The 26,759-nt window shown below is 39.5% G+C and overlaps 2 protein-coding genes across 8 annotated transcripts in view; one reads left to right on the forward strand and one right to left on the reverse strand.

The window, feature by feature from the left end:
- AGL (amylo-alpha-1, 6-glucosidase, 4-alpha-glucanotransferase) overlaps positions 1-6,431 on the reverse strand; it is an 81,114-nt gene extending 74,683 nt beyond the window's left edge. The window contains exons 1-2 of one of the 3 annotated variants that reach the window (XM_045897114.3): positions 6,155-6,431; positions 5,459-5,608 (exon numbers count right to left, since the gene is read on the reverse strand). In XM_045897114.3, the coding sequence (XP_045753070.1) occupies positions 5,459-5,540 (82 nt within the window). In that variant the 5' untranslated portion in view covers positions 5,541-5,608; positions 6,155-6,431. The other 2 variants (XM_045897115.3, XM_045897113.3) reach the window with 2 other exon arrangements.
- Positions 6,432-6,514: 83 nt separating this feature from the next.
- The window catches only part of FRRS1 (ferric chelate reductase 1), a 107,358-nt gene continuing 87,113 nt past the window's right edge, over positions 6,515-26,759 (forward strand). Inside the window, exons 1-3 of one of the 5 annotated variants that reach the window (XM_054512721.1) lie at positions 6,515-6,602; positions 9,748-10,012; positions 25,758-25,978. The gene's annotated coding sequence lies outside the window, so the exon portion shown is untranslated. Of the gene's footprint in view, positions 6,640-7,008; positions 7,202-9,725; positions 10,013-25,757; positions 25,979-26,759 lie in introns of those variants that run through there. The other 4 variants (XM_054512722.1, XM_054512718.1, XM_054512723.2 and 1 more) reach the window with 4 other exon arrangements.

Raw genomic sequence — 26,759 nt, forward strand, 5'->3', positions numbered from 1 at the left:
GCAGAGGGAGAAGCAGGCTGCCTGCTGAGCAAGGAGCCTGATGCGGGGCTCAATCCCAGGACCCTGGGATCATGACCTGAGCTGAAGGCAGCCGCTTAATCGACTGAGCCACCCAGGTGCCCCCAGAAAATTTTTTTTCAGAAAATATTTTCTAAGAAAGCTACATGTCATTCCTGAAAAGGACAAATTTCAAACAGCAAATATCAAACATTTTCTAACTCATCTTTAAGTTTGACAACCTCGAGGTAAAAGAGGCATTTATGGTTATTCTACCTTTTTTGGCAAAGTATTATACAGACTCTACTATTTAAGATAATATAACTTGTATACGTACTTAACCTGGATTAGCTAAAAATGTAATCCGTGGCAACATACTGCAAGCAAACCAGATATGGTGTGACTGTCAACCCCTTCCAGACCTCCAACCTCCACTCTTTTCTAGAATATGTCCTTCTTGTTTATAACTCATGTGACACACAAACTGAAAGCATCAATATCAATTTATGCATTACCAAAATGTAACTGCTTTTTTAAAAATCTTTTTAAAAAATTGATTGATTGATTTTTAGTGATCTCTATACCCAACGTGGGGCTCAAACTCACGACCCTGAGATCAAGAGTCGCATGCTCTGACTGAGCCAGCCAGGTGCCCCCAAATTTAATAACTTTTTTATTTTATTTTATTTATTTTATTTTATTTATTTATTTTTTTAAAGATTTTATTCATTTATTTGACAGAGAGAGATACAGCGAGAGAGGGAACACAAGCAGGGGGAGCAGGAGAGGGAGAAGCAGGCTCCCCGCCGAGCAGGGAGCCCGATGCGGGGCTCGATCCCAGGACCCTGGGATCATGACCCAAGCCGAAGGCAGACGCTTAACGACTGAGCCACCCAGGCGCCCTTTAATAGCTTTTTTAAAAACAAAAACAGATGAAAGAAAAAAAGGAAAAGAAAGGAAAAATCCTGTACTTTTTTCCTATATTCCAATAGATAGATCAGTGCCTACCCTTAAGGGTACATAGCCACTCTGTAGACCTCTAATACAACTCACTGAAATTAAAATTTTTATATACAGTAAATGAAACATTAGAATACCTAGAGTATGTCAGATTCCATAATTACTCACTCAGTTTGCTAAAATTAGCTTAGGTCATAGCAGTAAATGGTGTGGCTATCTTATTCCTCATAGAACACTAGGAATACTTTACTCAGATTAGCCATTCCCTCCTGCAGGCAACTAGTAAAGTGAGTGATTAAACTATTAATATAAACTAAATTTTCCCATCTTGTTCCCCTCCACTAAATTTATATAAGCTCCAGATCCTAATCAAGAAAGCTTTACAAGTACTTTCTTTTTTTTTTTTTTAAGATTTTATTTATTTATTCATTTGATAGAGAGAGACAGGGAGAGAGGGAACACAAGCAGGAGGAGTGGGAGAGGGAGAAGCAGGATTCCTGTGGAGCAGGGAGCCCGACGTGGGGCTTGATCCAGGACGCTGGGATCATGACCTGAGCTGAAGGCAGACGCTTAACGACTGAGCCACCCAGGCGCCCCTATAAGTATTTTCTTTAAAAAAAAGTGTAAGTTGAAATTTGACCAACCAATATAAAAATGGAAGAACTCCAGGTTTGGGGAAAACTGATTTTGTTCATTATTCTGCCACTGAGTGAAATAGGAAATATAGAAGGCTATGATATGGCTAGAAAAAAATAATTATTTGGTCTTGTACTTGTTGAATTAGAAGAATCTATAGAGATACTAGCCTTGAAAATGAGGAGGAGGGGCGCCTGGGTGGCTCAGTTGGTTAAGCGACTGCCTTCGGCTCAGGTCATGATCCTGGAGTCCCAGGATCGAGTCCCGCATCGGGCTCCCTGCTCGGCAGGGAGCCTGCTTCTCCCTCTGACCCTCCCCTCTCTCATGCTCTCTCTCTCTCATTCTCGCTCTCAAATAAATAAATAAAATCTTTAAAAAAAAAAAATGAGGAGGAATCCTTTCTTAGGGAAAAGTGAAAAGAAAAGAAAAACAAAGAAGGACATGGTGACCAATTAAATATGAAAGAACAAAAAACTGCCAGAGTTTTTCTTCACACCTAATTGGTCGCCAAGTCCTGTGAATTTTAAAATGTCTCATACTCTATTCCCTTTTTTCTGACTCTGATGTAGTTAAACCCTTATCTTCAAACAGACATATTTTCAAAATAGCCTTCTTGAGGATTTCTTGTCTCCAATGTCTCTTCATCTTTCACATTATAATTATCTTCTATAACAATATGATCACCTCATTACTGCACACAAAAAACTGACATGTTCCCATTTATAGCATTTGGTTGAATTTACTGATTTTAACTAGAGTTACAGACTCAACCACATCACTCTTATTTTATAAACCCTTCACAGTTCCCTCTTCAACTAGCTTGGCTGATTTTACACTTTTTGCTAGCTTTAACTCATGTTTTAGTAATCAATCAGCAGGGATTTATTGACTGTTGTACATTGTACTAGGTTTATAATACTTGCCCTATCCTCACAGATCTTAAACTCTAGTTGGACACTGTAAGACCAATAATCTTTTAGAAACTGCTACATTGTTGAGGACTTAATTGTTCTGTGACTATTGTGTGATTGGAAATCAAAGAAAGGAGATAACAAAAAATTAAGGAAAGACCTCAAGGAGGAGGTGGAATTTTAGCTTCAAGTTGAGAGGTAGGCAACACACAGAATGATAGGAAAGGGATTTAATAATTATAGAGGAATCTGACAAAAATGAAAGTGTCAGGAGAGCTATGAGAAAAGCCAGTAGGGGGCGCCTGGGTGGCTCAGTCGTTAAGCATCTGCCTTAGGCTCTGGTCACGATCCCAGGGTCCTGGGATCAAGTCCCACATCGGGCTCTCTGCTCAGCGGGAAGCCTGCTTCTCCCTCTCCCACTCTCCCGCTTGTGTTCCCTCTCTCGAAGTCTCTCTCTCTGTCAAATAAATAAATAAAATCTTTTTTAAAAAAAGGAAAAGCCAGTGGGGAGGGAATTAACAGGGGAACTGTAAAGATGCAGGACACTAGTAATGGGGAACAATGAGATAACAACCTTGGCTAAGGAAGGTGTATTTCATTATAGAATGTCTTGGAAGCCAGCCAGAAGCATTTAAATTTGACTATATAAACACCAATTAATGAAAAGGGAAGAGATGGCATAAGAAGATTATCTTTTTTTTTGAGATTTTATTTATTTATTGGTCAGAGAGAGAGAGCACATGCACAAGCAGCGGGAGAGGCAGGCAGAAAGAGAAGCAGGCTCCCCGCTGAGCAAGGAGCCCCATGTGGGGCTCGATCCCTGGACCCTGGGATCATGACCTGAGCAGAAAGCAGCCGCTTAACCGACTGAGCCACCCAAGCATCCCAAGATTATCCTAGTATACATATTCAGGCATATGAAAGAGAGAGACAGGCAAACAGACATTTGGAAAGAAATTATAGGGCTTAAAGAGACTACAGTTAAAGAGAAGAAATTGTCAAAGAAGAGTACATAGTTTCAAAGGCCTTGAAACTATGAAAATGGAGATATCACTAGAATAAACAGGATGTGAAATGAAGAAGGTTTGAGAATGGGGAGGAGATGGTTTTGGATATGTTAGACTTAAGCATCTCCAAGTGGAGCTATCCTGAGTCTATTCTATAGTGTAATACCTGGATGAAGCCAAGAAACCAGGGTGAAATAAATAGGTACAGTGATCTATCAATGCCTTATACCCATTTAGTCTTTAAAACCATGTATTATTAATTTTGAGCTTCAAAATCCAGGAAGGTAGAAGAGCAGAAATTAACATCTTCACTTCACAAATTATTATTTATTTATTTTTTATTTATTTATTGAGAGAGATAGTGATAGAGAGAGAGCATGAGAGGGGGAGAGTCAGAGGGAGAGGCAGACTCCCCGCTGAGCAGGGAGCCGGATGCGGGACTCGATCCAGGGACTCCAGGATCATGACCTGAGCCGAAGGCAGTCGCTTAAACAACTGAGCCACCCAGGCGCCCCTTCACTTCACAAATTAATGTTAATAATTCATGTGACTTGCCCAAAGTCAAAAAAAGTTGTTAGCAGCAGAGCCAAGAAAATTCTAGTTTCTTACTCTTGCCATTATACTCCTGGCTTTCAAGAAGCAAGCAAAATTCAAGGCTCTTCTTCCAAAAAGAGCCGTCAGCATAGAAGCAACAAATGAGGCTATGAGAATGTATAATTCTTTGAGGGCAGAGGAAGAGAAAAAGAAAGGATTTCTTGCAGATAGATAGAATTAATTAAAATGTGGAAGGAAGAGAACTCAGCAAGAGACACCACCAAGTTGACAAGAGTACTCAAGAGAGTAGGGAAAAAATCAAAACCAGGAAAGTGCAGAGTTAGGAAAGCCAAAAATGGAGTAAGTACTCAGTGATCTTAAATGCCAAAGTTGGAAGAAGGTGATTTGGCATGGAGGTAACACATGTGATGGTTGAATTTTTTTTTTTCTTTCAAAAATTTAACTTGAGATATTGGGGGAAAAAATCCTTCAATGTTTACTATCAACATCTATCTGTTATACTATGCACTTTATATTTCATACATTAAACTTCTACTTCACAAGTTATATTAACATAAATGAGTGTGGAATGTTTTTCTTTTCTTTTCTTTTCTTTTTTTTTTTTAAAGATTTTATTTATTTATTCATTAGAGACAGAGAGAGGCAGAGGGAGAAGCAGGCTCCCAAGGAGCAGGGAGCCTGACGCGGGACTCGATCCCAGGACCCTGAGATCATGACCTGAGCCGAAGGCAAACGCTTAACCATCTGAGCCACCCAGGCGCCCTGGAATGTTTTTCAATCTTGAAAAATTATAAAGTCTAAAAAAAAAAAGCTCAAATATATTTCAACATAACCTGATCAGTTTTTTCACTTTATATTTGGCAAAAAATATTTTCAGCTTTATCTTCTCCATATTTGAGGGGCTTTTGAAAAACATAAATAATAGTTTGCTTTTTGCTGTGATCTATTTTACTAAATCAAAGTCCCAGTAAAGGAAAAGAATGAGGGCTATAAAAAAGAAAAACTAAAAAAAAAAAAAAAAAGGAAAACTATACATACACTCCAAGTAAAATTACAGATGAAGTAACTTACTAAGTTTTTATAATAACTGTTAATAGAAATAATATGGTAAATGTCTTGATCCTATACACACCTCTGTCTTAAGTGGAAGCTACCATGGAAAGAAGAGTGAGCTACTTTATCCTTGTTTTAACATGACAAACATATTTTCAACTTTATAACTAAAATTAACTTTCATTAGTGATATTTTTAGAATGCAGCACCATCTTTGCACTGATCAAGTTTAGAAAGGTCCTTGGAAATTATATTTATCTTAAAGTTTTAAAAAAATTAATATGACATTTAATTAAAAATTTAAAAGACACAGAGCCAACTATACAACTTGCTACTGACCTTGTTCAAGTCTGAAGAGGGTCTTTTCCAGCTTTTCCATTTCGTTCAGAAGTAAAATTCTAATCTGTTTACTGTGTCCCATTTTGGCTTCTAGAAGACTTGAAATCTTTCAGAAGAATTAAAAGAACTCCGAAATCGAATGAGTTACCCCTATGAAACAAAAAGGAATTAAGATAAAGAAAATAACTATTACCTTAAATTCTTTAAGGCTGACAGCCGCACTTACATGTTCTAAATGTGTTTTAACCCTAGCAGAGCAAAGAGAATGAATTTTATAAGACCTGAGAAGGCAAATTAATAGTTTCCTCCCTTCGAGCACAATAGGACCAAAGCAAAAACTATTGTGTTACAGATTCTTAAAATTAAAACAAAAAACAAAACTAAATTATTCTCAGAGAAAAGCAATACGTTTTGGAAAGCCTGGATTTGGGCCGGGGGGAAATTTCCCGGTCCCAAGCCAAAAGGCTTTGAAGACTACAAATGGCACTTCTGCTTACAAGAGATTAGTCTGCTCAAAGATAACAGGTGGGAGAGCTCCCCATTCCCAAATTCGGGTTGGAAGCCACCAATGGGGAGATGAGAACAGAGGGAAGCAGATGTCGCCCCTGGAATAGCTGCTGCAGACACAGGATGGACAGACCGAGCTATAGATAGAACACATTTCCCAGAGAGGCCAGCGGCATTCCTAGCACTTACACTGAGCAAGTTATACGTGCGGCTTCTGGGACACTGCAGGACCCGCGACTCCGGGGTTGGAGTCGGGGGAGGAGACGTGAGGGAAAGCAAAAGGGGAAAGGCAGGCTGCCCGGGCGCAAAAGGCAGCCCCCGACGAGGAGGGCCGGGCGCCGTGAAGGGCAAAGGGCGGGGCGGCCGCAGCGGGGCCAGGGCCGAGGCCGCCGTGCGAACGGCAGAAAGCTTCTCCGTGACTCCGCCTCGCGCTGCTCCCCGAGGAGACCCTCGACCCCACCTGGCCTCGAGTGCACACGCCAGGGTGGAGCTGTCAGGTCCCCTCGCCCACTTCCGGGCGGCTCTGCGCCGGCTCGCCGCGTCCGCTAGTCTCGCGAGACTGTGGTCAGCGGGGCCGGGGTCGGGAGGCGGTAGCGGCCGAAGCTGCGAGCTGCTTGTTTTTCTCGCTGCTGTGGAGGTGCGAGGTCCCGGTTGTGCACCTGCTTTATCAGCCCGTGAGCTCCTGTTTGCACATTAAAATGTTGCGGTAGAAGGCTGCCACTAAGTTGAGCTGCACAACAGGGTCGTTTTGCGGAACAGCTGAATGGTGGGAGGCAAGCGACCTGGCTTCTAGTGCTTCTTCTACCACGAAGTGTTTTGTGTCTTTGTTTTGATTTTTTTTTAATTTAAAATATCTATTTATTGTTATATATATATATATATATATTTTAAATTTTATTTATTTATTTGAGAGAGAGAGAGAGAGCACATGAGGGGGGAGGGTCAGAGGACGAAGCAGACTCCCTGCCGAGCAGGGAGCCCGATGCGGGACTCGATCCCGGGACTCCAGGATCATGACCTGAGCCGAAGGCAGTCGCTTAACCGACTGAGCCACCCAGGCACCCTATTGTTATATTTTTTTATGTGACCTAAGTTTGTGGCCCCAGTTCTCTGAATCTTGATTTCCCCATGTCTAAAATAAGGGGCCTGTGTACAATCTCTGACATTCCATCCATGTGTCTACCAACTCTAGTCCTAACACAGGGCGCATCTTGAATGCAGAGATGGAACTACTAGGTAGGTGAAGTGTGGCCAGTTTACAAACAATTGAGGGTGCAAATACCACTTGTACAACGTGGTTGTATCTCATGTACACTGCATAGACCTGAAGGTTGTATGGGGTTAAGGATAAGGAGGGCACCTGTGGAGATGAGCACTGGGTGTTATACTCAACTAATGAATCGTTGAACACTACATCCAAAACAAATGATGTACTATATGCTGGCTAATTGAACATAATTAAAAAAATAAGACAGAAGAGCACTTGTTATACAATATGGGCTCAATAAATATAACTACAATTCCTTAAAAAAAAAAAAAAAAGGATCTACAGACCTGTACCCCTGAAACAAGTAATATATGTTTTTTAAAAAAAGGATTTATACTGGCTATCGCTGTACATATTTTAGGCCAGAAATTTAGGATGTGGTACAGATGCCTATGGAGATTTAATGCCTGGGGAAAAGAAAACCCCTCTTGTAGAGCACTTTGAGGACACCTAAGGATCATGAGAAAACGGACAAAAGATTTGGAGTGTGGAGAAAAATCTTGCTTCCCTTATTGTGGAAATACTGTAGGTCCAAAAACAATAATGGTTTAAAAACTGAAGATCCTGAAATGTTTGTTTCAGATTTCTGAGAATGGCTAGTTGCAAGTGGTCCAAAACTGAGTTTGGGAATATGTAGTTCACTTATTCATTCAACTAGTATTTTTTGAGCACCTAGGATTTGCCAGGCATGGAAGTGAAACAAATTCACTGCCCTCATGGAACTCCTACATTTTATTTGTGGGAGACAGATAAACAAATTAAGTAAGTAAATTATATAAGATAATGAAAGGTTGTAAGAATAAAAAGAAGTGGGAAGTGGAAGTGTGGAAGAGTCAGGAGAGGGATGTTTGCAATTGTAAATACAATAGTCAGTGAAGGACTTGGTGGTAAATTGACATTTGATCCCAATCAGAGTAAGAGGAAGGAGGATATCCAGGGTAGAGGGTTACACACAGAGGTACAGAAGTGGAAAGGCCATGAGGTCTAGGAGCATATTTGGTGGATTCAAGGAGGCCACCAAAGCTGAGAAGAGAGTGGTAAGAAATTAGGACAGATAATGGAGTGGGCTTGGCAGCCAGATCTTATAAGGCTTTGTAGGCTATGGCAAGGATTTGGGCTTTTAATCAGGGCAAAAGAAACATTGGAGGATTTTGAACACAGGAGTGACATAATCTGGTAGACCTTCTAAAAGGATTACTCTGCAACTTTATAGTTGAGACATGCTAGAAGTGTAAAATAGCTAAATAAGCTGGAGGGTGTGGTGACGAAGGAAGCAAGATCAGTTATTTCAGTTAACCAAGAGATACTGGTGTGTGTGTGTGTGAGAGAGAGAGAGAGAGAGAGAGAGAGAGAGAGAAAGAAAAGAAGGTATAGTAGTAAAGGTGGTAAGAAGTTTTGAATTATGGATCTATTTTGAAAGTAGAGCTTATACTGATGGATAGAAAGGAGTCATGGATGATTCTAAGATTTTTAGCTTGAGCAATCAGAAGATTACTGTCCAATAGAAATACATGAAAAAAAAAAAAGAAAAGAAATATGTGCCACATAGGTAAAAAAATCTTTTTTTTTTTTTTAAAGATTTTATTTATTTATTTGACAGAGAGACACAGCGAGAGAGGGAACACAAGCAGTGGGAGCAGGAGAGGGAGAAGCAGGTTTCCTGCCCAGCAGGGAGCCCGATGTGGGGCTCGATCCCAGAACCCTGGGATCATGACCTGAGCTGAAGGTAGACGCTTAACGACTGAGCCACCCAGGCGCCCCGGTAAAAAAAAAATCTTTCAAGTAGCATCAAAAAAGTAAAAAGAAACAGGTGAAATTAATTTTAAAGATTTTATTTATTTATTTGACAGAAAGAGACATAGCAAGAGAAGAAACACAAGCAAGGGGAATGAGAGAGGGAGAAGCAGGCTTCCTGCTGAGCAGGGCGCCCCATGCGCAGCTTGATCCCAGGCCCCTGGGATCATGACCTGAGCTGAAGGCACCCCAGGTGAAATTAATTTTAATAATATATTTGATTTAACTCAGTATATCTTAAACATTATTTAAACATGCAATCAATATAAAATGTTACTGAGATATTTTAGGTTCTTTTTTCCTGCTAAGTCTTCAAAATTTGGTGTGTATTTTACACTTCAGCATGTCTCAATTATGATAGATACATTTCAAGCACTCCATAGCTTTGTGGCTAGTGGCTAGTGGCTACCATTTGGACAGTGCAGAAGAAGCTACCATTTAATGAGAGAGGAAGAAAAGGGAAGGAACAGAATTGGAGGATGAAATTCAGGAGTTTGGTTGTAGACTATCAGTAACCAAGTGAAGATAACTATTCATTTGTTTGACATGACTGTCAAATAGCCAAGTGGAGATACTGAATGATCACTCGTAGCCCTGGTCTCTACAGTAGTGTTTTTCAAATTGTAAGTCATAACCCATTGAGGGTTGTAAAAGTAATTTGTTAGTTGCAACCAATGATTTTTATTTTTTTTTTTAAAGATTTTTATTTATTATTTGTCAGAGAGAGTGCGTGGCAACGCAAGCCCAAGCAGGGGGAGCGGCGGGCAGAGGGAGAAGCAGGCTCCCTGCTGAGCAAGGAGCCCGATGACGGGACTCGATCCCAGGACCCTGGGATCACAACCTGAGCCAAAGGCAGACGCTTAACCGACTGATCCACCCAGGCACTCCAGCCAAAGGCAGACACTTAACCGACTGAGCTACCCAGGCGTCCCTGCAACCAACGATTTTTAAAATAAAATAGGAAAGAGCTGAATGCACTGTACGTGGTAAGACTATTATTTCTAAAAACTTCTGTTTCTATTATTTTTTGTTGTACTGGGTCATGTAATCCTCCAAGGGGTCATGGTCAAACATGTTTGAGAGCCACTGCTCTAGGGTGTATGCTGTAGAAAAGCATAATAATTCATGATTATGAAATGTGCCTGGTTTTCAACCCAGCTCTGCCCCTAACTCGCTGTGAAGCTTTGGAAAATACTCAACCTTTTTGTGCTTTGGTTTTTACCAAATAGGGATAAACATAGAAGCTACTATTAATTTCTTTTATTCTTTTTTTGAGATTTTATTTATTCATTTGACAGAGAGAGAGAGAGGGAACACAAGCAGGGGGAGTGGGAGAGGGAGAGGGAGAAGCAGGCCTCCTGCAGAGCAGAGAGCCCGATGTGGGGCTCGATCCCAGGATCCTGGGATCATGACCTGAGCCGAAGGCCGACTCTTAACAACTGAGCCACCCAGGTGCCCCTAGAAGCTACTATTAATTGAATGGGGTCTTAGAACTGTGCCTGAGACGTACTAAGTACTGTGGAAGTACAAATATTAGAGTGGGACCCTAACTGATGTGAAACACAGTTCATGTTCATGTTTGTCTTCAGGCTCTCCTACCCATACCCCCTTCCACTTTCAGTCTATCCTATGACCCTCTCATTGCACTGCCCTCCTGTTCATCACTCTTCTCCAGGGCTCCAAAATTAGCCTTTCTTGCTGTCCCTCCGCCAGCAAAACTGTCACGTTAGTGCCCAATATTTTAGCTAGAAATAAGGAGTAAAACAGACTGACGAAATGAATTCCTTTAGTGGGGAATTATTCTTATACAAATGCTTGAATTTTAAAAGATCTGTCAATCCAAATGATCTTAATTTTGGAAATTTCATATTGTGAAAGGAAGTGAGGAATGTTAAGTAATGAAAACACCACGATTCAATGTGACGTGTCTCCAAGATGACATTTACAAGCCACATAGTGCCCTTTTTAAAAAAGTCACACTAGTGTGCTATTTGTGACGTTCTTGGAATGCCAGTGAATTTGCTGTCTAGGGCTACAGTGGTGCCATGTGCTGTCTTCATTTTGGCAAACATTTGTCATGAGCCTGTCCTGTGCATAACAGTGATCTATATATACACAATAATCTCATGCTGGAGTTGTCAGGAGAAGAATCTCCTTGAGGAACATCTGATGGATAATCTCAGCTATTTGGCAGTGACTCTAGGGTTTTCTAAAACATTGATATTAATGTATTTGGGGAGTGGGAGAAGGGCTATAGTCAGAAGGGTCAGAAAACACTACAGTGTTTCTTAAGGTCTGTGTATGTGTGTGTCTGTTTTTGGAAAGGAAAGGAGTTATTTGGGGTATTATGTATAGTTCATAGTCCCAATCCTGTGATAATTTGGGTCTGAAGTGGACAAGTCTGCCTCATTTAGTTTTTATATCCATCAGCATTTTTGGTGTATTTTATTTTGTAGCAATAATATACTGATATTGTTAATAATATTATTTTGTAAAATTTGGAATTGTGTTTCCAAAATCTCTTCTAAATTGAACAATTTATTCTGCACTTTTTTGAAATACCCAGATTTAGCCAGTGAAGAGAAGGGGAGATAGGAAAGGAAATAGAGTTGACGTCAGACAAGTAGAAGGACCTAATATAATGACAGAGATATGGAAACCAGAGAGAGATTTTTTGAAAAGGGGTCGTACAATATAAAGAAAACGGACTTTGGAAACAAACCAGAGATTAGTTTTATTCTCTCTGAATTACAGTTGATTCATCTGTAAAATGAAGAGAATAACACTTCACTTGGAGGATCATTATGAAGATTAGATGAAATAATGAAAGCATTTATCAAAAATCAGGCTTTTTAATAAGTGATAGTTTAAAAAGAGAAGGGCTGATGGCTAGTTGTCTTTGCTGGGTGAGGATGGCAGTTAGACAAAGCAGATGAAGAAGAGGCTCCCAGAGCATGGGAATCAAAAGACATAATCAAAAGGTATCTTACTCAGTGAAGAGGGAGTATAAAAGTGAGTTCATAGAGTGAAGTCAGAGCCCAAGGTTTTAGCCTAAATTATAGAAAACAGAGGAAGGACGTTAAGAATGAAGTAAGGTTTAGTTGCTGTGCAATTAATATTTGTTAGAAAAATTATAGAGATGCACATATATAGAGGCAAAGATAGTTGTATTTTATTTATTTTTATTATTTATTTACTTTTTTAAAGTGATTACATACAACTCTTTTTTTTTTTTTAAAGATTTTATTTATTTATCAGAGAGAGAGAGCACAAGTGGGGGAGTGGCAGGCAGAGGGAGAAGCAGGCTCTCCACTGAGCAAGGAGCCTGATGCGGGACTCAATCCCAGGACCCCGGGATCGTGACCTGAGCCTGAGGCAGACACTTAACCAATTGAGCCACAACTGAGCCCTGATGTTTTTATTAAAAAACAAAAAAATAACCGTCAAAACTTGGGCTCTTAGAGCTTGCATAGGAAAAGTCATTTAAAAAGTCTTAAGCATCAGGGTGCCTGGGTGACTCAGTTGGTTAAGTGTCTCCCTTTGGTTCAGGACATGATTCCAGGGTCCTGGGATGGAGCCTAGCATGGGCCTCCGTGCTCAGTGGGGGGGTCTGCTTCCCCCCCTTCCCTCTGCCCCTCCCCTCGCTCGCTCTCTCTGTCTCTCAAATAAATAAATAAGTCTTTTAAAAAAGTCCTAAGCATTGATATAACAAATAAACCAAAAACAGTGTATGGAATGCTTGGAAACCATGATAGGAAGAAACTCGAGATGGTTTTTTAATGGTGATATTTTCTTTTTTCTAACGATAGGTCTTATAAAATGTTCTTTGGCCCCAAATTTAAAGCTAAATCATTTTACCCTTGCAAATAAATTTAACTTCCTTTTGAAATCCTGACTCCAGAGTTTCCCTGTAGAAAGGTTTAGAGTTGGCAGTCTGGTTGGGGAGAAAGGACAAGAGAAGGAGGGCTTGAGCTGATTTTCTATATTTGTAAGGACTACTTCAGCTGCATATGACAAAACAAAACAAAACAAAACAAAACAAAGCAACAGTGGCTTAAACAAGAGATAAATTTGTTTATCACATAAAACTTTAGAGGTGAGCAATTCAAAGCTGGTGTGGCAGCTCTGTAAAGTCATCAGGAAGCCAGGCTCTCTCCAGCTCACAGCTTCCTCCCTCTTATTATGTGGACCTTGTCATAGTACAAGAAGGCTACCAGAGCTCCAGCTATCATATCCAAGTTCGGGCAACATGATGGAGGAAGAGGAAAAGAAGGATGCACCTCCTCCCTTTAAGTATTCCTGGAAATACCAGACAGCATATCTGTTTCTATCTCATTCACCAAAACTTGGTCAGCTGCATCTAGGCAGCGGTGAGACTAGTCCAAACCCAGGTTTTGTTATTAAGGAAAGAGAGAATGAATAAGTAGTGTCTGTTACAGTTTGCATGTACTTTTTTATTTTAATTGTTTTCAAAGCGATACAGTTTGGAGCAGGAGGATGGAAGGTTCAGGGGGAATATCTCCAAGAAAAAAAATGGGGAGGGGGCACCTGGCTGGCTCAGTTGGTAGAGTGTGTAACCCTTGATCTTGGGATTGTGAGGTTTTTTTTTTTTTAAGATTTTATTTATTCATCTGAGACACAGAGATACATACAGAGAAAGAGAGCGCCTGAGCAGGGGGAGCGGCAGAGAGAGAGGGAGAAGCAGGCTCCCCGCTGAGTCAGGAGCCCAATGTGGGGCTCGATTCCAGGACCCTGGGATCATGACCTGAGCAGAAAGCAGACCCTTAGCCATCTCAGCCACCCAGGCACCCCAGGGTTGTGAGTTTGAGCCCCACGTGTGGCATAGAGATTGCTTAAAAAAAGAAAAGAAAAGGACAGAGAAAAGAAAAGAAAAAAGATGGAGCTGATTGTTTAGTGTGCTTGGCCACACTGAGAGATGTTTCACAAAAACCTTAGTTTTCTGTCAGAAAGCTTGGGGGTGATGAAGCAAACAAACTTGCCAAAAAAACTTAAAAAGTCCAGTTGGAGACTGCAGTTATAGATCTGTCAGCCAAATGAGCTTGCTACAACTAAACTCCAGAACCAGACAACTTACTCTCCCCATCACGGACGGATTGGGGAAATCATGCTCACTGCATGTTTATTCCCCAGAAAGAAGGACAGAGGTGAGCCAAGCTGACCAGTTATTTTTCCCAAATTTACCAACCAGGTAAATCACTCCCCCTCCCCAGGAATGGAGTGAGTTAACTAGAGCAAAGAGAAGCCAAAGGTTTGTTTAGAGAGGCTCTTTCTTTAAAAAAAATAGAATTAGGGAAAAACATTCATCTTCAGACATTATGCAAGTCCCTTAACCTCTTTTGTGCTCTACTTCCTAAGCTGTAATTTATTTTTCAAGTATATGTAAAAATAAAATGTCTGAAATGTTTCAAAAATTAATATATACCCTATAAATAGTTAATAACAGTTAATATTTAATGAACATCTAAGAGATGCCAGGCAGTGTTCTAAGCCCATTACGCGTACTAACTCAATTCCCAAAACAATATTATTATTACCCCTAATTTAAAGATATGGAAACTGAGTGCCCAAGCTTAAGTAACTTGTTTAAGGTCACATAGCGGTCAAGTGGAAGAATGTGATTTCAACTGCATTCTCAGTGATTCTGTTCAGTAAACTCTAAATCTGAGGGCACTGATGTTATTCCCATGGCGTGGAAATCAATAAAGGTTTTATAAATTGAATTTGGATGTTGCTGACTTTATATATGGCTTTGTCAACAGTGAGTTTGTTTTCTTTTAGGAATATTCTGGCTAATCTAATAGTCATCTCAGGACAGCTCCTTCAGGAAATCTTTCCCACCTTGCCCTTCCCACCATGGGTCTGGGTTAGGTGTGCCTCCTTCATGTCCTCTATTGTATGATATATGATATCATGTTAAATGAGGACTGTTTTTTTCTTTTTTTTTTTTTTAAAGATTTTATTTATTTATTTGACAGAGAGAGACAACGCGAGAGAAGGAACGCAGGGGGAGTGGGAGAGGGAGAAGCAGGCTTTCCGCTGAGTGGGGAGCCTGGCGCAGGGCTTGATCCCAGGACCCTGGGATCATGACCTGAGCCGAAGGCAGACACGCTTAACGACTGAGCAACCCAGGCACCCCGATGACTGTCTTTTTCTTTTCTCCCTTTCTCACTAGAATTTTTGAGGCAGGGATTGTGTTTTCTGTCTCTGGACGGTAGAGTTGTAAAATTATTTGCACTTTTTAGATATACAAGAAAACTATAGTTTCTTCTTTCAAAATAATTTAAATAAGCCCTCTATTTTAGAATAGTTTTAGAGTTAAAAAAAATAGTTGCAGAGGGTATAGAGAGATCCCCATTTCTTCAAGCCCAGGTTCACCTATTGTTAACATCTTACAATAATAGTATGATGCATTTGTTACAATTAGTGAACTGATATTGACACATTATTATAGTCCACAGTTTATTCAGATTTCCTCAGTTTTTACCTACTATCCTTTTTCTGTTCTGGGTTCCCATCAGGATACCACATTACTTTTAGTTGTCATGTTTCCTTAAACTGCTTTTGGCTGTGACGGTTTCTTAGACTTTCCTTTTTTATTTTTATTTAATTAATTAATTTTTAGATTTTTTTATATATTTATTTGAGAGAGAGAGAGAGCATGAGTGGAGGGGAATAGGGGCAGAGGTAGAGGGAGAAGCAGACTCCCCACTGAGCAGGGAGCCCGATGTGGGGCTTGATCCCAGGACCCTGAGATCATGACCTAAGCCGAAGGCAAACACTTAACTGACTGAGCAACCAGGCGCCCCAGACTTTCCTTTAAAAAAAAAAAGGAGTTTTATTGTTATGTAATTGATATATACCATTGTGTAAGTTCAAGATGTACAGTGTGTTGATTTGATACATTTATATATTGCAAATATGATTACCACTGTAGAGTTAGCTAACACCGTGCCACATCACATAATTATTTCTTTTTGGGGAGGAAAACCTTAAGACCTAGTCTCTTAGCAGGACCTAGTCTCTTTGAAGTTTATAACACAGTATTGTCTATAACCACTATGCTGTACAATAGATCTCCAGGATTTATTTATCTACTGGTTATAAGTTTGTAACCTTAAACAACATCTCCCTAGTTCCCCCATCCCCAGCCCCAATACATACTATATCTTTTTTATCCATTCATCCACTGACAGACACTTAGGTTGTTGCATATATATTTTATTCTTAGAAACTGCTCTCATCTCCTTTACTGCTCCTCAACTGCTAGATAGGCATGGGAAAACAAAAGTAATTTTAGTCTAGTCTATTTTAAAACTAAATCTAGGGGCACCTGGGTGGCTCAGTTGTTAAGCATCTGCCTTCGGCTCAGGTCATGATCCCAGGGTCCTGGGATCCTGTCCCGCATCGGGCTCCCTGCTCAGCGGGAAGCCTGCTTCCCTCTCCCACTCCCCCTGCTTCTCCCTCTCCCACTCCCCCTGCTTCTCCCTCTCCCACTCCCCCTGCTTGTGTTCCCTCTCTCGCTGTGTCTGTCAAATAAAACAAACAAACAAACAAGGTTAAATAATCTCTTTAGGGAAGGCTGGGTGGCTTAGTCGTTAAGCGTCTGCTTTGGGCTCAGGTCATGATCCTGGAGTCCTGGGACAGAGCCCCACATCGGGCTCCCTGTTCAGCGGGAAGCCTCCTTCTCCTTCTCCCACTCCCCCTGCTTGTGTTCCTGCTCTCGTTATCTCTCTCTGTGTCAAATATATAAATAGGATCTTAAAAAAAAAAAAAAATCTCTTTAACTCTGTTTCTATGAAATAATTGTTTTATTGTTTCCATCCCCATTCCTCTCCTTACTTATAAATTGTGTCTGGCACACAGAATAGGATCTTACATGAAATCATTGCATTGGAGGAGTTGAACTCTGTGACCTTGAACTGGGCATTGTGCAGGGGCTGATGTTACCTAAAGTACATCTGTATAATCCTGTTCCTGGTTATCCTGTTGACAAAGGCTACTGATGTCTATAGCTGATAACTTCCTGGTCATTCTTTCTTGGCTTGGTCAGAGCCTAGAAGCCCTCCCTGCTGCCTCAGACTTCCTTGATGTCCTACTTTCACTGAAGACCCCTCTGAGTATCTGAAGTGTTCTCAGCCTGGTCCAAGGCACAAGATATCCATTTCATAAGACTTTGCTGGAGCCACCTCACCTCTGCCATGATGGATCCATGTAATATGTGCTGGGGATGAAAACTAGGTCCCGTCTGTAACTGATGTCCTTGCTTTACCCTTCTAATCATGCTGGGACTCCCCTTTTTGGACCTCTGCCCTACTTTTTTTTTTTTTGCCTAGCATAGCACTCTTCACCCAGAGTTCAAAACAGAGCAGAACAAAAAGTCCTCTGTGCATTTGACAAATACTGTACCTACTGTGTGCTAAGCACTGTTCTAGACACTGGAGGTACAGTAATGAACAAAGCAGACATGAATCCTTGACTATCTGGAGTTTATTTTCTAAAAATGCCCTGAACCTCTCTGGCTTGTTTCCATTAGGACACATCAAACTGTTTCTCTCACCTCCCTCTCTCTTTAGATGGTCTCATTTTCACAATTACCAAACCCAGAAGGAATGGATTTCCCTTTTTTTTTTCCTGCTAGGAGCTACCTCATTAGTCCCCACCTCTAATATGTTAAATGAGAGATAAAAGAACTTAGGGGGACTCCTGGGTGGCTCAGTCAGTTAAGCATCTGCCTTCAGCTCAGGTCCTGATCCCAGGGTCCTGGGATGGAGTCCTGCATCAGGCTCCTTGCTCAGTGGGGAGTCTGCTTCTTCCTCTGCCTGCTGCTCCCTCTGCTTGTGATCTCTCGCTCTCTGTCTCTGATAAATAAATCTTTAAAAAATAACTTAGAGAATTTTTCTCTATCAAAAATGCCTATAGTCTTGCAGCAGAATCATGTTTTGAATGTCAGGTGTTTAATATTAGCTTGTCTTTTTCTTTGCATTAATTCTTTAACAATCGAAGTCCCCTACTGAGGCAGATGGGTGTCTTAGGCCTAATGGCAGAAAGTCTTGTATGTTGCAAAGGCAAATGAGAAAGGCACACTGATATCTTTAATTAATTCAAAATGGATCAAAGACTTAAAATGTAAAACTAAATGACTATAAATATGTATATATATAATCTATAAATATAGTTTATAGCGCTGTAACTACAGAACTATATAAGTCTTAGAAGAAAACTTAGGGCAAAATTCATGATACTGGATTTGGAAATGATTTCTTGGATATGACATAAAAGGCATGGACAATAACAAAAATAAGCATATTGCACTTCATGAAAATTAAAAACTCTTGTGCAAGAAAGGACGCAATCAAGAGAATGAAAATTCAGCCCATGGAATGGGAGAAAATCCTTGCATATCCATATCCAATAAAGGATTAATATACAGAATATATGGGGGAACTCAACAACAAAAAAACAAACAAATCAATTCAAAAATTGGCAAAGGACTCGAATAAACAATTCTCTGAAGAAGATATACAAATGGTCAAGAAGCATATGAAAAGATGTTCAATATCACTAATCATTAGGAAAATGCAAATCAAAACCGCTGTGAGATACCACCTCATACCCACAGATGGCTACTGTAAGAAAGAAAGAAAGGTTTTCTACTGTAAGATAATATAATCTGTGAACAGAGATAATTTTACTTCCTTTTAAATTTGGATGCCCTTTCTTTTTTTTTTTTTTTCATAATTGCTCTGGCTAGGACTTCTAGTACTATATATATATATTTTTTAATTTTATTTATTCATTTAAGACACAGAGATACAGAGAGAGAGAGAGAGAGCATGAGCAGGGGGAGCAGCAGAGGGAGAGGGAGAAGCAGGCTCCCCTCTGAGCCAGGAGCCCTATGGGGGCTCGATTCCAGGACCCTGGGATCAGGACCTGAGCTGAAGGCAGACGCTTAACCATCTGAGCCACCCAGGCGCCCTCTAGTACTATATTTAATAGAAGTGGTGAAAATGGGCACTTTGCCTGTTGTTCTTCATCTTAGAGGAAAAACTTTCAGGCTTTCACCATTGAGCATAATGTTTGCTGTGGATTTTCCCAAACAAAGCTTTTATTTGTTAAGGTAGTTTCTTTTTTTTTTTAATTTAATTTAATTTTATTTAAATTCAGTTAATTAACATATAATGTATTATTAGTTTCAGAGGTAGAGTTGAGTGATTCATTAGTCCTATATAACACCCAGTGCTCATTACATCACGTGCCTTCCTTAATGCCCATTACCCAGTTACCCCATCCCCCCACCTAGCTCCCCTCCAGCAACCCTGTTTGTTTCCCATAGTTAAGAGTCTCTTATGATTTGTCTCCCTCTCTGATTTTGTCTTATTTTATTCTCTCCTCTCTTCCCCTATGATTCCCTGTTTTATTTCTTAAATTCCACATACGAGTGTTGAGTGTTGTTTCATAAAAAGGGGTTAAGTTTTGCCAAAAGTTTTTTTCTGCACCTATTGAGATGATATTTTATTTCTTTTTAAAAACATGCATCCCCCCAAAAAAATAAAAACATTCATTTCCTTTTCCTTTTGAAATGTCACAGGGTTTGAATTTGTTGTATCTCATATGATAAGCCCATAGCTAGCATGGAGCTAACAATGTTGCATTTAATGTCTTTTCAAAAGTAGTACTCTTCTTATTAATTTTGATTAGGTTTTTCAGTTTTCTCAGACATGAATAGGAGTTTACTTGATAGCTGGTTTTGTGGGTCTTTTGCCCAACTCAAAAGGGTGGAAAACAAACCAACCTCTTAAAATAAAGCTTTCAAAAATGGAAGAATGCATTCGTTATCCTGACAATAACAATTATAGGTCCATCTCTCCTACCAGAGGGGAGGGTGGAAAGTATCTTTTCTCCTAACTCTCAGTGCCTAGAACTGGAGATTGTTACCTGTGGTAAATAACAAACTCTTCATAAAATATCCTGGGAGGGAATCAAAGAACAATGGTGTATTCCTTGCCCTTTCTCCCTCTCCTTTCTCCAAGAGAGATTGCGTCAAACTCAGTAACTTTCATGTAGTTAATCTACTGTGAAGTATAAGTATGAAAGTATCCAAGTTCTGCAAATAGTGCAAAAGTGAGCAGTGTGCCATTTGAATCAGTATTGTTGAATTGAAATATTTAGATTTGGTATTAAGAGAGAACTGTACTCTTTTTGTCACGTCATTATTGATTGCCTTCTCATTTTAAAGCTATATAGACTCATGCATTATTCAGTTCTCAAAAGTTAAGTTGATAGACTATCTAAGGGTTGATGGCCAAACAGTAATATAAAGTCAGAGTTGGCAAATAGAGGCATTTCGACTAACCCATCAAAGTAGGTCTTTATTAAATACAGAGCATCACATTAGTACACTGGTAAAAAATAAAATTAGGTGAAGTATAATCTACAAGTGATACCTGCTATATAGATTCTCAGTTTGATGACCAACACAACTGAATTTACCAGAACAGTTGACTGAAGTCTTTCACTGCCAATCAAGTAAACTCAGAGGAAAGGTCAACAGTATAAGACAAAGGGCAGTCTATTTTTACTGCCTAAGGGTTTAAAAAAAGCCCTCTTCTTGATTTACAGTGACTGTCGGAATCATTTTCCTGCTTACACGGTGATTAAAGGGGTTGTATATCATGAATGCAGCATAGTGGATAATCAGCAAAACTTTAAGGTTAAATTAAATTAATCAGCACTTTGGATTAATTTACATGGGCATAGATTACATGTCCTGTTGAGACAAATGATCGCTTCTTTGAAAAATACTAATAAGCTTTCATTTTCTTTTTTTTTTTAAGTATTTTTTTTGGGAAGAATTTATTTAGAGATTCAAACATAGTAATGTTTTAAAAATATATTTGACAATAATAGTATTTTTGAAGTATAAATATATGTAATGTGTACTAAATTTAGAACAGATTCAGTATGTTAGTCTGAACTGATTTTGCGAATCATGACATATTCATTTAATATATTCTCTGGGATCCATCTTGGCATGTCTTTCTCTCCTTCCTAGGGCTTATTGATTCTTTGATATTTTAAAATAAATTTTTAAAAAATTATTTATTTATTTATTTATTCATGAAAGTCAGAGAGAGAGAGAGAGGCAGAGGCAGAGGGAGAGAAGCAGGCTCCCCGCCTAGCAGGGAGCCCGATGCGGGACTCGATCCCAGGACCCTGGGATCATGACCTGAGCTGAAGGCAGACGCTTAACCATCTGAGCCACCCAGGTGCCCCTTAAAATAAATTTTTAAAAAGGAATGAAAACGAGGTGATTTCTAATTCCTTCATGTTATATCTTAATAGTGATCTTAAAATCAAGATGTCAAACAACATTCTTATGTTCATAATTCTGGACTGTTTAAGACGCAAGATGACATAAAAGGTGATTTGTAAGCATATTCAAGTTTGAGAAGCGCCAGTCATACCTTTGTGCTTCATGTTCATGCCTTCCTAACCACCATTTATTTATTTATTTATTTATTTATTTATTTATTTATTTATTTATTTATTTGAGACAGAGAGAATGAGAGAGACAGAGAGCACATGAGAGGGGGGAGGGTCAGAGGGAGAAGCAGGCTCCCCGCCGAGCAGGGAGCCCGATGCGGGACTCGATCCCGGGACTCCAGGATCATGACCTGAGCCGAAGGCAGTCGCTTAACCGACTGAGCCACCCAGGCGCCCCTAACCACCATTTTTAAGGACGCTCTACCCTCTACTCTTCTGAAATCTGCAAGCCATCAACTAGCCAATTCAACTTGATGAGCTTGGACTAAAATGGAATTTCTCAGCAATACTGAGAAATATTTAGAGAAATAATGGATGATTTTCTGTGTGAATATTATGGAATCAATGTATACTTTTTATTTGTATTTTTTTTTAAAGATTCATTCATTTATTTGAGAGAAAGAGAGAGAGAGCATGCAGGGGGTGGGGAGAAGGAGAGAGTCAGGCTGCGCTGAGCATGGAGCTCGACTCAGGGCTCAATCCCATGACCCCAAGACCACGACCTGAGCTGAAACCAGGAGTCAGATGCTTAACTGACTGCACCACTCAGGCACCCCTTTTATTTGTATTTTAAAAATTCTCTATATTGGAAAATGAATATAGACTCTATGAATAATTTATACTCAGTTTTACCATAGGGTCGCATCATCCCTGGGTTGATAAAGTTCTTTGGCACTTTATTTAGTATAATATGTGTTGCGTACCTACAAAGCACTGTCGTGCAATATATTGATCCAATTGGTTTATAATATCAAAAATAGAAAAAAATAAAAATTACGGAAGTATAGAATTAGTTTTCCTACAAAGAATAAGTGAACCACAAAGTATTGTGACAACAAGCTCAGTAGTCACGTTTTGTTAGCTAGTGCCTAGGGGAGTACTTAAACCTATGCAAGTTAGTTGCATTTTATTTGGTAGCATAACTGCAGATAAAGTTGTCTGCTTAATCCCTGAGGTTACTTTAAGAGGCAGAATGTAATGTTACCTGTCACTTCATTACTCTAGGCTTAGAGAATTTGCTTCTAAAAGTAGTTTATTCATCTGCTAAACTAAACTTACAATATCAGTGATAATATTTGCTTATGTAATAGTTTACAGATTTCCAAAGTGTTGCAATATTCAGAATTCCATTTAATCTTCACAGCAATTTTGTGAAGACAAGATAGTTACTAATGCCACATGTCTATGTTATAGATAAGAAAAATGAGGTCCTGGACTATAAAGTGATTTCAGTAATATAATCTGGCTAGTCAGTGGTGTCTAGGTTTTTTTTTAATTTTTAAGTGTGGCCACAAGGTATTAGGGGTTACACAGAGACAAAGTAAACAGATTAGTCATACAAATAATTTGGTGTTTTTTCTTTTCATTTTTGTTTTAAAATAAAACAGCACAGTTTCAGAAATGGCATGGATCCTATCTAGGCTGGTATAAGTAGGAAAAGATTCAATCTGACTGGGTGAAATATGGTAACAATCATTTCATTAATACTTTTAGTCAAATAACAATATCTTCATTCTTGGGAATGGAATTGGACCACAGGTCGTAGAGACTACAAGGACCGAGCATAATATCAGGGGCCCCGGAAGCCATACTGTCTAGGATTCTTGGCCAGGCTCCAGTCTTAGTTGCAGAAGTGGAACATAAATCAGGACAGGGTAGCTGCTCAGTCTAAGATATTGGGGAAACACTGAGAATTGGGCGAGGAGTTTGGGGAGGAGGCTGCTGCTAATTAACCGGCTGGAGAATGTCACCCCGGAAGTGAAACATAAGGAAAGCAGGCTAATTCTAGACCTTTTGACATTTTCCAGGCCTGGTTCTCACTGGCAAGGCTCAGTCTGCTGATGAGGTGTCATTAGTCCTCTCTGCTGGGTGGAGCACAAGTGGGCAGGGGAAAGAAGCACTGCTCTTTTGGCACTTGAGCACATAGTTCAACTTCTAGGGCATGTGCTTTATCCGAGGCTTACGTGAGGTGCTCTGCTCATTGAAGTCCACAGATTTACACCTTGGAAGTTTCCATACATCACCTGTATAAAATGGGTGCCACTGCAATTTTGTAGTAATCCCCATGTGTATTTTCATGAAATGTTGCCAGGTGAGCATATACTGCTTTATCAGTGGTTCTGGAACTATCTGAAAAATAGCACAGGTATTTATTTTTAAGATTTATTTATTTATTTGAGAGAGAGAGAGAGAGCAGGGGGAAGGGCAGAGGGAGAGAGAGAGAAATCTTAAGCAGACTCCCTGCTGAGTGGGGGGCTGGACACAGGGCCTGATCCGATGACCCCGAGATCATGACCTGAGCCAAAACCAAGAGTCGGATACATAACTGACTGAGCCACCCAGGCGCCCCAGCACAAGTATTTTTGTGATAGAGTTATGTTCATAAGTTTGATTAGTATAAAGCAAAAATTAATTCAGTGACTCATAGGTAAAGGGAATAAACCCTGTTTCCCCATGCCACCAATTTCCTAAATCTTGTGATTAGGCCAACACAAAGGGACCTATCTCTGTACATTTCTATGACTGAATGAATATTTGGAGAATTTTTACTTGGGTTTCCTGGATGCTATGTTAAGTTGGGAGTCATTAGTACTTTGCCGTTCAGAGTGTAAGCCCAGGACCAGCAGCATTCAGATCACTTGGGAGCTTATTAGAAATGCACTATCCCAGGCTGAATACCAGACCAACTATATTAGAGTCTATTTTAACAAGTTCTCCAGGTAATTTGTAAGAACATTCAAGTTTGAGAAGCACCAGTTATGCCTTTGTGTCTTAAGTGCATACTTCCCCAAACCTCCATTTTTAACTTTTCTGAAATGTGCAAGCCAGCAGGTAGCCAATTCAGTTGGATGCATGTTAAATTCTAAAACCTATAACTTTGTGTGCTCTAAGTTGTTCTTCCCTTATTTGTCAGAAAAGGGGGACATTTTTCTTTTGCATTCTTAACATTTTTTACTTCTTTCCTCTTGATTATTTTTGCTTTTGGAGGAAAAACATCACCTCTGGCTTTCAGGAAACATTTTCTCTCTGATCTTCAACCTGAATATTTTTGTCCATGGCATTTCCCTCAAAAACACTGAGGTACTGAGTTTCTGTTGAATGTGGAATTTTATCAGAAAGGTGAGCTGCCATGAATTCCAATATTGTATATTTCTAAGTAGCTTTAGAGTATCTTTAAAAATAAAACTGCCAAAAGAACTACTTGGTGGCTTTCTCTGCCATGTTCAACTTCTTTTTGTTTTTTTTTTGTTTTTGTTTGCCTTTTCACCACATTATAGAGTCTTTTCTGATCCAATAATTCCACTATTAGGTATTTTACCCAGAGAAAATGAAAATACTAACTCAAAATGACATATGTACCCCCATGTTTTTTGCAGCATTATTTATAATAGCCAAGACATGGAAGCAACCTAAGTGTCCATCAATAGATGAATGGATAAGGAAAGTGTGGGGGATATCTATATCTATATCATGGAACATTACACAGCTATAAAAAAGTTGAGATCATGCCATTTGAGACAGCATGGATGGACTTAGAAGGTATTATGCTAAATGAAATAAGTCAGCCTGAAAAAGACAAATGCCATATGATTCCACTCATAAATGGAATCTAAGAAATGAATAAACAAAAAACAGAATCAGAACTATAAATACAGAGAAAAAACTGATGATTGCCAGTGGGGAGTTGGGCAAAATCAGTGAAGGTGAGAGGCAGATACAAACCTCCAGTTATGGAATTAGTAGGGAATAAAAAACAGAGCATAAGGAATACAGTCAGTGGTATTGTAATAGTGATGCAATGGGACAGATGGTAGGTATACTTGTGGTGAACATAGCATAATGTAAAAACTTGTCAAATCACTAAGTTGTACACCTGTAACTAACATTGTGTGCCAACTATACTCAAAAAAAAAAAAAGAAAAGAAAAGAAAAGAAAAAGAAAAATCTTGGACCTGATAAATTTCATCTCTCCCAGTAGTAGCTATATTTTCTGTTTCTTAGCTGTAAGTCTACTATTATTTTATCCCAGAACTCTGAACCAATTAAGGGAAAATTTTTATTGAGCATTTTCTCCTCTCTGATCTCTTAGCTTTGTTTTCTTTTTTCTCCCCATCTTTGTTTTTTTTTTTCAATATTTTTTAAAGATTTTATTTATTTATTTGACAGAGAGAGAGAGAGAGAGCACAAGAGGGGAAGCAGCAGAGGGAGAGGGAGAAGCAGACCCGCCAAGCAGGGAGCCCAATGTGGGGCTCGATCCCAGGACCCTGAGATCACAAGCTGAGCTGAAGGCAAGCACTTAACAACTGAGCCACCTACATGCCCCTCCCCATCTTTGTTATAAAAGGAAAAAAAATCCTCATGAGACATGTTGCCATTTTGAATTTTAGGTATGTATGTATATACTATTTGTGTGTGTATCAGAAGTCACATTTAGAAATGTTCTCTGTAAGTTACACTTAAACCATTTTAGTTGGTAAATGCCAACAACATCATGGTTTGTTTCATAAGACCTCTCTTTACTTTGAAACCATGTCCTCTGTTTCTTCATTTTCTCTAAAAACCACACAGGATGATGAGGAAATAAAGTGAGAGAAGTATGCTGAATTATACATACAACAAACTATGCTAAATATCATTTATTAAATGATATATAGAATTTCATGGTACAAGGCATAGGATCGTCTGAAATTGACCCTGAGAGCTCATTCTTGGTTACCTGAACCACTGGGCCATTTGTAACCAAGAATACCTTTCAATCAGTGGGAGAAGCCACACTTGAACCCAGTGTCTATAAGACTATGGCATTATCTTACCCTATTGCAAGAACTACAACTTTGTATGGTCTCCACTGACATTGGATGCTGGGCAGCTAGCATTCACAGTCACTTCCTCTAAATAGATAGCATGCAATCCAGACTGCCTAACATTTAAGTTGTCTGCTTATGTCTTCTGAGAAATTTGCTATCATGCTTGCCCTGTAAGAAAGAAGAGCAACAGTGGGGAGGGGTCTTTTTCCTGGAATACTGGACTGAGTGCCCTTCAGATGGCCTGGGCCCCTGCATATTTCTTCATGGGAAAAATGGTAGGATCGAAGGACCTGTGACTTTTGTTGCTGATTGCTTGAGTTTTCGCAGTAAAACCTATTTTTTTTTTTAACCCTTACAGTAT

Source organism: Mirounga angustirostris, unplaced genomic scaffold (genome assembly GCF_029215605.1).
Source record: "Mirounga angustirostris isolate CCGP_5_RB_7025 unplaced genomic scaffold, mMirAng1.0.hap1 SCAF_4, whole genome shotgun sequence".
In the NCBI taxonomy this organism is placed as follows: Eukaryota; Metazoa; Chordata; class Mammalia; order Carnivora; family Phocidae; genus Mirounga; species Mirounga angustirostris.